This window comes from Bombyx mori, chromosome 5, assembly GCF_030269925.1.
Source record: "Bombyx mori chromosome 5, ASM3026992v2".
NCBI classification, from domain to species: domain Eukaryota; kingdom Metazoa; phylum Arthropoda; class Insecta; order Lepidoptera; family Bombycidae; genus Bombyx; species Bombyx mori.
Window position 1 is genome coordinate 15,806,862 of NC_085111.1, and position 15,711 is coordinate 15,822,572.

Below are 15,711 nucleotides of genomic sequence, written 5' to 3' on the forward strand. Positions count from 1 at the left end.
TTTCCTTATTTACAAACCCGATATTAGATATAGTTTAATAAATAATCGTAAATAATAATTTTCTCATATTATTATTAAAACAATAATATGTTGTTGTTATTTATTATCTTATAAAACAGACACAAACATTAAATTGTGCTTTAAAAAGATCTTCCTTACATTTGTTTACACCGTTAACATATTAGAATAAACAATTCGAGTCAGTGGGCCGTTCGATGTTTACGATAATGTTTCAATGTTTATAAACATGTTACGATAAATTCATGATGGGACTTACTTAACAGAATTGTACATTTTATGTAGCGATTTGTTTAATATTATTTTTATAATCATACAACGTTAAGACTTATCGACTTTTACTGCTATTACGGATTGGACTGATTCTTTGTCGTCGATGTGGGTCCACTACTGGAGCCCTATCGTTATTATTTTTTGTTAAGGACGGACTGGTTGAACCGAGGCCTTTTCCAGTTTCACCAGGACAGGTGGACGAGCACAGGCTCAGCCAGGAGAGGTGGGATTTGCTAACAGATATCCGAACGCCTCTGGAAGAGTCCTAGCAACTTAAAGACAGCTGCTTCTCGAATGAACCTACTACCGGATCGGAATCGCGACCCGCTGAGGGATCCGGCGAGAAACTCAGCGGGCAGTCCTATCATTATGTAGTGACAAGAATGGACAAGATAAAGAATGAGTATAACAGAGGAAGTGTGAAAGTAGCCCCGGTAATCAACAAATTAAAGAGCGGACGGTTAGCGTGGTATGGACATGTGATGCGTAGAGAGAAGATGCATGTGACTAGGAGATGTATGGAAATGGTAGTGCAAGGTAGAGGGGGAAGAGGTCGACTGAAGAAGACATGGATGGAGTGTGTGAATGACGATATGGAAGAGAGAGAGAAGTGAGTGTTGAGATGACAGCTGATAGAAGATAATGGAAGAGAAAAATTATCTGTGCCGACCCCACCCAGTGGGATAAGGTAGAGAAAAAGAAGAACAGTACCCGTAGACTTTACCGCTTAACTGGGACCTTGCTGTTCACCTTGAAATCATAATTCAAATGATCTATTACAATGTACTGTTCAATTGTGCTAGTGTTTAAAAAGCGTCAACTCTCTTGTACATTATAAGTATTTTAAATTTTTTTTATTACACTAAATGAGCGTACTGACCTGGAAAGTGTCTGACAAAAGAAAATGAGGCCATCCCAGAACAACTTGGCATCGTTCAGTAGAGCAGGAACTAGATGTCTTGGGCATGATGTGAAAGGAGCCAGAACACACTGCTCAAGACGGATGCAAATGGAAGAATTTGATTCGAACCCTACACTCCAGTAGAGAGTAATAGGAAAGAAAGAAGAAGACTAAATGGCTAGATCGTGGTCCACCTGGTGTGAAGTGATAGCCGTAAACATTGATAATGTGGATTCTGCAGGCCACCTCGATACGTGAGATCGAAGCCTCAATTGTATCATGTAATGGCTGTCCTGCCTTTCAAATTGGAAAGCACTATTACTTCGCTAGAGAATTAGATAGAACGGTGGCGGTCACCGGTTAGGATTTACAATGCCCCCTGGTTCATACAGACTTGAAAGTACGTATTTTCTTAGAGAAATTGGTACCCGTGTACGGGATTTGAGCCGCGGCATAATTAAACATCTTTTCAAACTGAAGCTTCCCGTTTTATAAGCTGTTTTACCAATCGCAGTACTCTCGGTCGAGGCGGTCGTAAAACTTTATTTCAGAAGTGCAACTTTTTTTAAAGGGCCAACGGATCGTGTTGTCTATGTACTCTGGGTCCCTACTCAACAACAGGGCTATCAATTATCTAACGCAAAAACATCGAATGTAGATCTATACTTAATATTATAAAGAGGAAAGATTTGTTTGTTTGTTTGTTTCGAATAGGCTCCGAAACTACTGGACCGATTTGAAAAATTCTTTTTCCATTAGAAGCCGACATTGTCCCTGATGAACATAGGCTACTTTTTTTAATTTATTTTTTATTTATTTTTTTTGGTTTCATGTGTGTTTTAATGTTTCCGAAGCGAAGCGAGGGCGGGTCGCTAGTACTATATCAAATTAGAAATTGATGAAAATAAAAATAAAATAATTCATTAAATTCACACATAAACATTGAATTTTTTAAAGTAATAAAAAGATCCGTCCCAAAAAATTATCTAAACTTCACACTATAACATACGAGATTGCACTGCAACTTTCGATTTCATTGATGGATAACACGTGTGTGTTTTGTTTTTACTCATGCCGAATATCTGATTAAAATAATGTTAAGGCTCCTTTGTCTCTGTGTAAATAGGTAGTTTTTAAAATAACCTTATGATTGTCTTTTTATAAACAATTGTTTGCAAGCTCTAATGCAATATGGGTAGCTCTCTGTCCACCTGTGTATGTGTGTAAATTTGGCCTAGAGAAATTATTTCTCAATTGTATTTTATAATTGTTCCGCTCTTCAAACTGAACGTCTTACTGCTTCGCTATATGGCGATACCTACCCACGCGAGCCCACAAAAATACAACAATACCACCAGCAAAAATGTATCTGACGCCAAACGATTATACGGCCTTTATGTAATCTCACTTACGCTAACAATTCTTATTTAATTGTCAAATTCAAACATTATACATACCAAGGCTAAATTGGGAACTACTTAACACTTCTTCGTCATTGGCTCCGGTAACCACTTAACACCAGGTGGCCTGTGTGAGCTCGTCCACTTATCTAAGTAATAAATAAATGAATAAAACCATAAACGAACTATAAGGTGGCGCGCGAGTTGCCAAATCCATGTATTTTTTAAAATTAGTGAAACTCACACTGACGCGTGATCGAGTTTTAGCTAAAAAAAAAAAAAAAAACAGGCTTTAAAGTTGCAGGAAATATCGATCAAAACAAAAAAATATCCGAAATATCATTTGAATTTGTTTTGGTTTTACTTACGGTATCCCATTATATGAATTTAATAAAATAAAATAAAAAAGAAGAAGAAGTCAGCGTGCAGAAGTCAGACAGCCCCTTAAATCGACAAATTTTGTTTTTTACTTACGGTGTCCCGTTATACAGACAGACACATGTTAATTTAATAAAATAAAAAACATACTAAAAATCATTCGTAGACTCTTCGTAGTTTACAGAACTATTCAGAAGTCAGACTGCCCCTTAAAACGAAGAGTACACACGAACACGTGACCCTAAGTCGCGAGTTTAGAAAGTGAAGCAATTCCACAAGCGGTTACACCGTGAGAACAGCATCACGCCCCCCAGATGTTGGACCGTTGACGTGACCGCAGAGCATATCCGTAATTTTCGAACATTCTCTCATCTTTCAATAATATCAATTGCACATCGACTACTAAAAACGATATGTTGGGAAATTCATAGTAAATTTTACGCCTGTAAGAATATGAATAATATTCGAATCATCGTCTATCATATATCTAATATTATACTATTATTACAAATTATTTAATAATGTTGTTTAGAGTTATGTACCTATTAATTGTGATAAATGAAGTCGCATAATCTAGCAGAACTTTTCTCTGGTATCTGTGTTCCCATAGGTAATTTTTTCCTATCTATGCTGATAGCCTTGAGAGGCTATTTCAGCTTCACCCTAGCGTGTAAGTAAGCTTTCGGGGCTCAAACCGGAAGTGTTGCTAATACTGGCCCTAGCAAGAGCAGTGCTTCGCAGAATCTATCACCGGATCGGAAACGTGATCCACTGAGAAGATCCGGCGAGGAACTCAGTGGGCTGTGTCTGTCTATGGGTTAATTTATTGGTCGAGCCCTTCGTCGCAAGCGATGGGCTTGGCGAGGACGATGACCGGTGCTTGAGGTACCTAAAAGCACCGTTAATTGATAGATAGGATCCGTGTTGACGTGCTTAGGGCGACGTCGACTGTTTACCATTCGGTCCACAGGATCGGGTATGTAATTTCCGGATCATAGGTCAATTTAGCCGCGGACGATCGTCTCCTAAAATGAACACCTCTCTTTCGAAAAGTCGTTCTTGAAATAAAAGATTCTAAAACGAAAGGCAGTAGCTATAGGATGCCCCTAAATTTCTGTTGTGTGTGAGCGACGATAAAAGCTTTAAATCAGATGAGCCGAACTGACAAAGTGGACAAGTGGTTATCAAAGAACCATAACAATATTGCATTACAGTGTGTCATGTGTATGTATAGTGGGTTATTTTTATAATAGCATTGATAATACAAATTTATTTTTAATTGATGAGCAACTAACTGCCTGTTTTTAAATCAGCATCTGTTCACAAATTCCAACGCTCTGTAATATTTCTGTCTTAAATCTCTAGACTGCAGTGCAATTAAACTTTCGCTAAAAACAAATTTGAATTAGACGTTGAAACTTCGCGGCCATAAATTCAAGTCGAAATAATTTCACTCAATATACGTTACGAGTACGTTTGGCGTGAATGGAAATTTTGTTCACAGACCGGCTCCGGTAAGACATACACGATGGGCAGCGGCTGGGAAGGCGAGGGAGACGGTGATGAGGACAGGCGCGGCATCATCCCTCGGGCGATCCGGGATCTGTTCGCGGGCGCGGACGCTCGCGCTGATGAGGCACGCACACAGGGTCAGCTGCCCCCCGAGTTCTCCGTCCAGGCTCAGTTCATTGAACTGTACAATGAGGATATCGTTGATTTATTGGATCCGGCCAAAGATCCATTTTCTAAGGTATAAATAAAACTTTACCAGAAAATTATAATTTAAATAGTTACAAGTGCTCTCACCAATTTCAACAGGCTTTTACGAGAAACCTGCGTTCAGAATGTTCAGGATAAACATTTAAACATATACTGTGTAAATCTATCGCCGTCTTACCAGAATATAGAATCTCTATGGTACTGCGAACATAAAAAATATAAACAAAGTAACAAGAAAACCACGTGATTTTAAAACCGATCAAATGTCTGAACGAATGTATTACCAATAATATTTCGCAAATTTAAAGTAGATGAATGCCATAAATCTTAATCAAACGTTAAATAAAATAAGTACAAAAAAATCATCGAATCTACTTTTCGCCTGATTGCAATCGAAGCTAGCATTACATTACAAGTGTTCTTTCTGATTAGCTATGCCAGTGACGTCATTGCTAAAATGATGTTAAACCAACAAAAAACTACGCCTAATATCTACTAGAAACAAATCTTGAAGTTCATTTACCTACTTTTATTTACCACTTAATGTTCAAATATTATTAAGCTTAATCGCCTGAATTTAATTATCGCTTAGAATTTAAACTCCGAACTGCATACTCTTATGATCATGCCATTTGAACGTTTATTTACGGTCGGTTTAAACTTCACAACTTTTCTATTGAGAAATTTACAAACATATTTTAATCGCTGTGGTCGTGTCCGATATAGAACTAAAATCTCCACCGAAACATTTTAAAAAAGGAAACCGCATGACGAACACATAAAATTTATTGAAACACACTAAACTAATAAAAAACTAATAAATACTACAGGGAGCGCTGAGAATAACAGAGGACGGGTGCGGCGGGGTGCGTGTTGTGGGCGCTTCGATGCGGGCGGTCCGGGGCGCCAGAGAAGCCCTGGGCGCTCTGAGGGCCGGCGCCCTTGCTCGAACAACGGCGGCCACCAACATGAACTCCTCATCGTCGCGGTCGCACGCAGTCTTCACGTTGCTGTTACGTCAACGGAGGCTCGCCGCGGACTTACCTGACGGCATAGAAAGGGACGCGGAGTCAGATTCTCCCGAACAATATGAAACTTTAACTGCCAAGTTCCATTTCGTCGATCTAGCTGGATCTGAACGCTTGAAGAGGACTGGTAATTATACACAAATAATGTTTTAAGACATAGAGGAAGAGGTAGGCCTAAGAAAAAATGGATGCATTGCATGTAAGAGGAGAGTGAGCGAAGAAATGGTATATGATTGAGGAGCATGGAAGGAGAAAACGTGGTGCGCCAACCCCATGTGACTGGTAGAAGAGCAGGAGAATGATGAATGTTCTTAAGACTTAATTAGTGTTCGATTTGTTCATTCAAATTAGGAAATAAGAGACGTGTTCAGTAAATATCGAATACACGTACATATAACCGTGATGTACCTTCATCATGTGTTAAGTGGTTACTGGAGCCCAGAGACATCTACAACGTAAATGCGCCCCCCACCTTGAAATATAAGTTCTAAGATCTCAGTATAGTTACAACGGCTGCCCCACCCTTCAAACCGAAACGCATTACTGTTTCACGGCAGAAATAGGCAGGGTGGTGGTACCTACCCGCGCGGACTCACAAGAGCTCCTACCACCAGTAAAAAAATTGTCGTCTATATTAATTGTTATTAATTGTGTAACAGGTGCGACGGGAGAGCGCGCTCGCGAGGGCATATCGATAAACTGTGGACTACTGGCGCTGGGCAACGTCATATCCGCACTCGGAGACAAGTCGAGGAAGGCGCTGCACGTGCCCTACAGAGATTCTAAGCTGACGAGACTGTTGCAGGATTCGTTGGGCGGTAAAGCGAAACCTTTCCACTTCTTTATCTGTTTCTTCTTCTTCTTAGTTGTTTATGTTGGAATGATCTTAGAAATGAAAAAAAAATCAAATTTGCTCTATCAGTTAACTTATCCTATATTTAACTCAACTACAATTGTTTTTTTTATTGCTTATATGGGTCGACGAGCTCACGGCCCACCTGGTGTTAAGTGGTTAACGGAGCCCATACACATCTACAACGTAAATGCCGCCACCCACCTTGAGATATGAGTTCTAAGGTATTAGTATAGTTACAACGGCTGCCCCGCCCTTCAAACCGAAACGCATTACTGCTTCACGGCTGAAATAGGCAGGGTGTGGTGCCTACCCGCGCGTACTCACGAGACGTCCTACCACCATTAATTATGCAATTTTTTCTGCGGCTTTAATTTTAATTACACGATGTTGTACCTTCATCGTGGAAGACATTGGTAAGTACCTTTAGAGAGCAAGAAAGAAAATAGTTAAAGGCCAAGAATTATTTTGATTTAATGCGCTTCATTGGAACGCTCTCTGGTGTGAGTCCGCATGGGTAGGTACCACCACCCTGCCTATTTCTGCCGCGAAGCAGTAATGCGTTTCGGTTTGAAGTGTGGAACAGTCGTTGTAGCTATACTGAGACCTTATAACTCATTTCTCAAGGGTGGCAGCACTTACATCCATACAGGTAATAAAACAAAAGAATTTAGAGAAACAGTCGAATTGAAATGGTCGTTCCCAGGTAACAGCAACACAGTGATGATAGCATGCGTGTCGCCGAGCGACCGCGACTTCATGGAGACCTTGAACACGTTGAAATACGCGAACCGAGCTCGGAACATCAAGAACCGTTGCGTCGTCAACCAGGACCTCACCTCCAGGACCATACACCAGCTGCGCCAGGAGGTCGCGCGGCTGCAACTCGAACTAGCGGAATACAAACAGGTAGGCAACGGCTTGGCTCTGCCCCTCACATTGCTGAAGTCCATGGGCGACGGTAACCGCTCACCACCAAATGGGCCGTATTGCTCGTCTACCTACAAGGGCAATAAAAAAAATTACAACATTCAACTTGAGCGGTTATTGTGCTTGTTCGGAAAATTTCGATAGTGGCTATAAATTGTAATGAGGGGAATCGCAAATAAAAATCAGCTGACGCACAGAGTCAACGCTCTCGTTCGACGAGAGAGACTTTCGCCTACCCGCTTTAGGCATTCATGATATATCGAGTGGTTAAAGAAAGTACCTATTGATACCGTTCATAGCAAAAGAATTGCTCATTTCCGTTTTATAGTAAACTTCGGAACCTTTTCTTATGTACATACAATACATTAATGCAAACGAGAATTCGGTCGTATTCTAATGTTCTTTGTATTAAATGAAATATAAGAAAGAAGAACTGAAAGATAATTAGTCCTTTTTTTCTTCTTTCATTCTTTTGACAAACATAATTAAACGTTAATTCACACGTGACGTCACAAGTCAATAAACCCAGTCATTGTTTGGGCGTCGTTTTTTTTTTCCTTTATGGTTTAATATTTTTTTGTTATATAAAATATCACACAAAAACATTTAATAAAAAAAAAAATTAGTAATAGTAATACCGTTAACAATGTAATACCGTTAGTGTAAGTAATTTTAGTTTTAATTAAAATCTCATTTAATGTTCAGCACTTAGGGTCCGGTTGCTATTGTGATATATAATATGTTACTTATGAATTTTTGTTAAGGGAAAACGCGTAATATCAGAAAACGGCGAGGAGGGTTGGAGCGACGTCGTCCAAGAGAACGCTATACTGAATGGAGAAGTTGAAGCACTTAGACGTCGCGTCAAAGCCATGCAGGGCACCATAGATCAGCTGTCGGCCAGGAACAGCGAACTGATGGCTGAGAAGACGCTGAGTAACTGGATTCCGAAGGACGGCAGCCCTGACACCAACGATTGCTCCCTCACCACTCTCGTCCAGGTATAGTGAAAATTATTACCAATAAAATTACTGTACAGAATTACGAGTGGTAGGACGACGTCTAGTGAGTCCGCACGGGCAGGTACCACCACCTATTTATGCCGTGAAGCAGTAATGTATTTCGGTTTGAACGGTGGGGCAGCCGTTGTACTGAACTGAGACCTTAGAACTCATGTCTCAAGGCGGCATTTACATTGTAGATGTCTTTGAGCTCCGATAACTACTTAACACTAGGTGGGCCGTAAGCGCGTCCACCGATATAAGTAATAAAACAATTTTGAAAATTTAGAATAATGCACCAAATTGGAACAGTTGTATGGTGAAGGATATTAATAGTGTAGAGAGAATCGTCCTCAGTGGCGTGCAGTTAGAGAAACTTATGTCCAGCAGTAGACTCATATTGGCTGATGATGATGATGAAGAATATTTGGTAAAGATTGCCAGTATAAGTAACTTTGTTTTCGTTTGATGTACCATTTCAATTTTGCTAAGGCCTATCCACAGAGGCGGCGGGGCGCGTCAGAGACGCACAGGCCCGCCGCCGTCGAGCGGGGGCCAGGGAGGCGGATCTCGCCCAAGCCCTGGCCCTCTAAGTGTTTCGGGTCTCCCTCACATGTCGGCCTGGGGACCGACGAAGGGGGCCTAAGAAGACGACGTGCAAGCTGCTCTGCACGCGTTTTATGCATGAGCATCCGGGTGATGGAAGGCCGCTATCCTCAACCCACGCTGGTTCTGACCCAGCGGGGTATTCCGTAGGATAGACCATTCTAACCGGCGCCATCTAGGCGGGCTTCGGATAGCCTGCCGACCGAGAGGGCTGGTGGTCGTGGCGCCGACGACCGCCAGTCCGGCGTCCCGAGGGGGAGGGTGATGGGAGAGATGTGCTCCGCACTAAACGCTTCACTTTCCCCCCCTTGCCTTTTCATGAGTTTTGTCTCATGCGAGGTTTGGACGTTGGTTGTTGAGAGACAGGAGGTTTTAGTCGGTTCGACTCCGACATGCCCCGCCCTCCATCCCCAGTGAAGGGCGGAAGTCCGGCGATTTCCTCCTGAGAAAAAAAAAAAAAAAAAAAAAAAAAGCCTATCCACAAATCGATACGGAGGAATGCAAACAGACCGTTGTCTCGTTTTATCTGATGTTTTTTTTTATTGCCCTTGTAGGCAGATGAGCATACGGCCCACCTGATGGTGAGTGGTTACCGTCGCCCATGGACTTCAGCAATGCCAGGGGCAGAGCCAAGCCGCTGCCTACAAAATGTGCCGTGATGTGTCACGCATTCAAATTTCAGGGCTACGTGAGCGAGATAGAGAGTCTACGAGCCCAGCTGATGGAGACGACGGCGATGTACGAGGCGAGCCGGCGCCGCGAGCAGATGACGTCACGCACCCGCCACGAGTCCGCGCACGACCCCGCCGCCGTCATCGACGAGGCCAAGCGGGAACTGTACAAGGTAAGGTTTTATGATATGATTTATTTAATTGTTTTATTAAAAAAAGTCTATACTATAGTATAGAGGATTACGCCTCAAGAAAAAAAAAACCTCACACACAAACACACACACACACGCACGCACGCACGCGCTAACCCACTCACGCATAAACACATACACGCGCCCACATACACGCACTCACTCAAACACATAAACACGCACACACGCACGCACGTTCGCACGCACTCTCTCACACACACACACACACGATTTAAGCACCAGTGCAATATTTTTAACAAAGTCTGTTTTATGAGTCAATGTATCAATATCATTTTACAGGAAAAAGAAATTCTGGCGCGGAGCATGGGCGAACTGGAGTTCCACCGCAAACTGAACATGAGCGACAGTGTGATGAGCAGCGTGGACGATCGGCCCATAGGAGAGAGGGAAAGGGCTGAGGGTGAGAGTGCCGATGACTCCGATCCTTCGGACGGGGAAGCCGATGGAGATGGCACTGATTCCGACGAAGATTCTGAGACTAAAGGTGAGATAAAATTGTCTAGGACCTGTTCTAGTTGTCATCGTGTCTTCATAACTACGGATCTCACAGTTATTTGATTTTCAGGACAACGTGTACTATCAGCGCAACTGGTAGCCCTCAGCGAGGACATCGATACGAAAGCTCGTCTTATCGAGCAACTAGAGATGTCCCAGCGGCGGCTCACCGCCCTCCGGACCCACTACGAACAGAGGCTCGACACGCTGCATCATCAGATCAAGGCCACCAACGACGAGAAAGATAAAGTCTTGGCTTCTTTAGGTTTGTATTGTATTATCTATGGTTTGTAGACATGAGACATTTGAAGTCGCATGGCCTAAAAGATAAGACGTCCGGTGCATTCGTAGCAAGCGATGCACCGGTGTCCGAATCCCGCAGGTAGGTATCTGATTAAGTACGTACTTAACAAATGTTCACGATTGACTTCCACTGTGAAGGAATAACATCGTGTTGTAACAATCAAATCCGCAAAATTATAATTTGTATAATTACCTCCTTGTATAACACCTCTTGTGAGTCCGTACAGGTAGGTACCACCACCCTACCTATTTCTGCCGTGAAGCAGTAATGCGTTTCGGTTTGAAGGGCGGGACAGCCGTTGTAACTATACTGAGATCTTAGAACATATATCTCAAGGTTGGTGGCGGCATTTACGTTGTAGATGTTTATGGGCTTTAACTCCAGGTGGGCCGTGACCTAGTCCACCTACCTAAGCTATAAAAGGCATGAGGTCATAACGGAGCTCCGCCCACAGCCGCGCAAGCGTCTCCGGCGAGCGAGAAGGTGAAGCGTGTCCGCGAGGAGTACGAGCGGCGCGCGGCGGGCATGGCGCGCGAGCTGCGGCGCCTGCACGCCGCGCACCGCGACCACGCGCGGCTGCAGCGGGCGCAGGCGCACACCGCCGTGCAGATCTCCACGCTCAGGAGCGAACTGCAGAACATGAAGAGGGATAAGGTCGGTACTGCAGGCGACAACCCTAAGCTGTAATAAACTCTGTACTGACAACCCTACCCAATAACTTTAATGACAATCTTACCTTGCGCTAAACTAAAAGTCTGACAACCCTGCTCTGTAGATACAATAATAAAGCAGTCATGTTTAAACAGATTTAGTAATTTTGTTAAAGATTTTTGTAGTCCGCGTGTATTTGATTATCATGTGGGTTGCCTGTATCTGTAACACAGGAGAAAATCCTAAGTTATAGTTGGTTTGACTTGAAATATCTGTTTGTTTTTGTGCGCGCAGATAATATCATAGCTCACCTTTGGCAATCGTTTAATCGAGCCCTAAAGATTTTTACCTGGGCCGGCCATGGGATTTTGCACATACAGCCAATATTTAAACAGTAATCTTCCCTTTATTGTAAATGAGCACGGGGTGACGTCAAACGCTTCTAAGTACTTTTTTGTTTTAATCTGTAATATTAGTAAATATGATTTCTAATACAAACCAGTGTCTCATTAATCCCGAAACTAAGGCCTGCTATGCGATACTATCTGATGCGATATCTTCATACAACACAACAAGGATTATATCCTTAAAAACTGATAGGCAACAATACATCGAGTTGTATACTGACGTAATATCTATATGTTATTGTATTTCGACTAACATAGGTACTATTAGAATAAACTTATAATACAAACTTATTATTTTTTGTCAGGTAAAATTAGTCCAACAAATGCGTGCTGAGGCCAAACGACACGCTCAAGCAGAAGCTGTTAGAGCTAAAGAGGTAAGATTTTAAAGTCATGTTACGAAGAAAAAATAAAAGTGTGTTACTCTGTTATCTAAATGTAAAATTTGTTTTAGGTCGCTCAACTGCGCAAGGAATCCCGTAAAAATGCAAATCTCATCAGATCTCTGGAGGCTGAAACGAAACTCAAAGAACAGGTGAATACAATACTTTAAGAATAGTTTAAGTAAGAAAACATGTACTTAAGATGTAATAATAAATATTTTGAAAAAATAATAATTATAGGTATTGAAACGGAAACAAGAGGAAGTGTCTCTATTGAGACGCGGACATCGCGATAAGTTAAGCAATCGAGCCGCCGGGCGACTGTACGGTGCGTGGGTGTTTCATATTTATCGGTATTTTAATACGCTTTTATTAGCTTCAGACGTATAATAAATAAATAATAATAAATAATTCTATATAAAAAAAAATTTAAAAATTTCAATTCAACTAAAAAATGAAAAATAAATAATATATTAAAAAAACTAACAAAATTCGCTTTTATATAAAATTCAACTAAAAAATAAATTTTAATAAATTTGAATTAAAAATATGTAGTGTAAGAAAAAATAATTTTATTGTAAAAAAAGCATGGGGTGCATGGTGTCAGTAGTTATAAATAAGTTATGAACAGATATGAGTACAAGGGTTATTTTGATAATATCCTGAAAAGCACCATACGCTTTTATACATTAAAATCATTTTTTATTACACAATTTTTAATTCAAATTTATTAAAATTTATTTTCTATTTTTTAGTTGGATTTTCTGTAAAAGCGAATTTTGTTAGTTTTTGTAAACTATTATTTATTGTTATAATTGTGTATTCTAAACATCAAAAATCCAGGAGGGGTCCGCGGTCGCAGCCGCAAGTTGGTCCGCGAGAGCTGGGCGCGGCTGGAGCGGTGGGTCGCCCGCACCAGCGCCGCCCGCCTCACGCTGTGGGAGCTGGAGGGCGCGCTGGACCGCCTGCTGCGGCAGCGCGCGGCGGCGCAGCGGGCGGCGCACGACGGCGACGCCGCCTCGCTGCACGCCTACCTGCGCGACGCCATCGCCGACACGCAGGCGCAGATTATGCAGATCGAGGTACGCCCTAGTGATGCATCTGGGACCGACAGTCTTCAACCCCACGGACTTTTTTTTATTGCCCTTGTAGGCAGACGAGCATACAACCCACCCGATGGTGAGTGCTTACCGTCGCCCATGGACTTCAGCCATGCCAGGGAGAGAGCCAAGCCGCTACCTACCGCTTAATATTCTCCACAAGCCTCTTTTAAAGAAGGACATGTCATAGCGCTCGGGAAAGACCGTGGAAGGAAGCTCATTCCATAGCCGAACCACGTGCCACGTGGCAAAAAAACCTCTGGAAATGCACTGTCCAACATCTACAACGTAAATGCCGCCACCCACCTTCAGATATAAGTTCTAAGGTCTCAGTATAGTTAGAACGGCTGCCCCACCCTTCAAAGCAAAACGCATTACTGCTTTACGGCAGAAATAGGCAGGGCAGAAATACCTACCCGCGCGAACTCACAAGAGGTCCTACCACCAGTAATTACGCAAATTATAATTTTGAGGGTTTCATTTTTATTACACGTTGTTATTCCTTCACCGTGGAAGCCAATCGTGAACATTTGTTGAGTACCGATTTCATTAGAAAAATTGGTATCCGCTAGCGAGGTTTGAACACTAGTGCATTGCTCAACACGAATACACCGGACGTCTTATCCTTTAAGCCACGACGACTTCTCACTTCACGATCCGATACGAACTAAGTTAAATGTGTGTAACAGGAAGAAAACGACGAGAACGAACTGTCCCGGATACTGGAGCAGGTGGACAGCGCGGAGGCGGGCCGGTACGCGCTGGAGCGGCTGGCGGCGTGCGCGCTGCAGCACGCGCAGGACGCCGCCAGGAACCTCAAGCTGCTCAACGACACACGCGCGCATCTCAAAGAAGTTAGTATCGATACTGACTCGCGCCGACGGACCGGCCCCCGGATCGGATGCCGTAGCCATCAGGTGCCGCCGACCGACTTGATTTTTAGTCTTGTTTAGATAAAAATAACAATATAAAAATGTTTGTGTGTGTGTGCAAGTCACACACGATAAAAATGAAACTTATAAATAAGATATAGGTATACTGACTATCCCACTATAGTAGAATTATTTTGTCCGTGCAGTTTGGGTCATAAAAAATCGGAGCGGTGAAACGAGTATTTCGCTCTCTCTTCCACTCACGAACCTTATGGACGGGCATAGTGATGCGCATTATTGTTGTCGATAAGCGTTATCGATAGTGTATTTAGTTTTGTCATTTTGTGGGTTAATGATAAAAATGATAGAAAACATCACTAATCGAACACTTACACCATATATCGCCGGAGCAAGTTAATGAGAACGGCAGAAATTAACACTTTGTAACTTTTCGGGATCTGTTCTTATTTCAGTGAAATTTTTTAACACATCGTTGAAAACAACACGTGCAAATATTATTTTGAATAAATTCTGCCGTTTTGATACAAAACAAAGGATTAGCCATTGTGTCACTAAATAAATTCAGAGAACGAATGCATAAAAGCACATTTCTCTTCGACATAATGTACTATAATTTGCAGGTAAGTACAAATGACTCATAACATAACAATGTCTCACCACCTTTCGTATACCACCCCGTCGCCGTGTACTTTCGATGACTCATTTGTTTTTATCGATAATGGCGTTGCGCCCGCGCAACATTCTCACCGCCCTAGCCGGGATATATTTTATGACCCAAACTGCACAGACAAAGTAATTCTACAATACACAGGAGCATACATATCGACGCTTGAAAGGCAAACGTGACTAAGCGACAATGCGTGAACTTTACACTAGACTACTTTAGACTAATTTAAAGTTGAAATACCTGAATAAAATTCTATTTTAATGAATCTAGCTGTAGGATTGACCTAGAAATATATATTTTTTGCGCATCGAATATGGTTCTTCTCAGTCGGACACTCTTGTCAGAGTGGTCGTGGTTGCGTTGACGCTGTATGTGCAGTAAGACCTGTTAGGTCGCCCATGCTCCCGACAACCGCCCTCCAGGCAATGCGCTTCCAGGTCTGGCGGTTCGAAGCGTTACGAGTACATTCGACCATAGTGGACTCAGTTGCCTTCTTTATCAGGTCAGTCCAGCGGGTCGGTGAGCGGCCGCGTGATCTTCTGCCTTCCACCCGGCCCTGGACTACCAGTCTCTCCATCGAGTGCTCTTTTCTGGAGATGTGACCAAAGAATTTTAAAACCCTCAGTTGCACTGTTGACGAGAGTCGGTCTTTGATGCCGAGTTCCTTGAGGATGGATGCATTGGTGCGGAATGCCATCCATGGGATCTTTAGGAGGCGTCTCCAGCACCACATCTCCAGTGCATCGATTTTACGGCGATCCTGCAATATGGTTATTGCCTATCATTTATGTATAAAGCAGTTATTGTCGCTTAGTCACGTT

General features: G+C 42.5%; 1 protein-coding gene across 6 annotated transcripts in view; it reads left to right on the plus strand.

The window, feature by feature from the left end:
- The window catches only part of LOC101743085 (kinesin-like protein KIF21B), an 85,279-nt gene that overhangs the window by 46,207 nt on the left and 23,361 nt on the right, over positions 1–15,711 (plus strand). For 4 of the 6 annotated variants that reach the window (XM_021350593.3, XM_021350595.3, XM_012693750.4 and 1 more), the window contains exons 4-17: positions 4,475–4,720; positions 5,520–5,844; positions 6,377–6,535; positions 7,277–7,479; positions 8,265–8,501; positions 9,790–9,951; positions 10,270–10,474; positions 10,556–10,750; positions 11,244–11,443; positions 12,153–12,224; positions 12,302–12,382; positions 12,471–12,558; positions 13,074–13,312; positions 14,020–14,247. In XM_021350593.3, the coding sequence (XP_021206268.2) occupies positions 4,475–4,720; positions 5,520–5,844; positions 6,377–6,535; positions 7,277–7,479; positions 8,265–8,501; positions 9,790–9,951; positions 10,270–10,474; positions 10,556–10,750; positions 11,244–11,443; positions 12,153–12,224; positions 12,302–12,382; positions 12,471–12,558; positions 13,074–13,312; positions 14,020–14,247 (2,640 nt within the window). The remainder of the gene's footprint in view (positions 1–4,474; positions 4,721–5,519; positions 5,845–6,376; positions 6,536–7,276; positions 7,480–8,264; positions 8,502–9,789; positions 9,952–10,269; positions 10,475–10,555; positions 10,751–11,243; positions 11,444–12,152; positions 12,225–12,301; positions 12,383–12,470; positions 12,559–13,073; positions 13,313–14,019; positions 14,248–15,711) is intronic. The other 2 variants (XM_021350596.3, XM_062668801.1) reach the window with 1 other exon arrangement.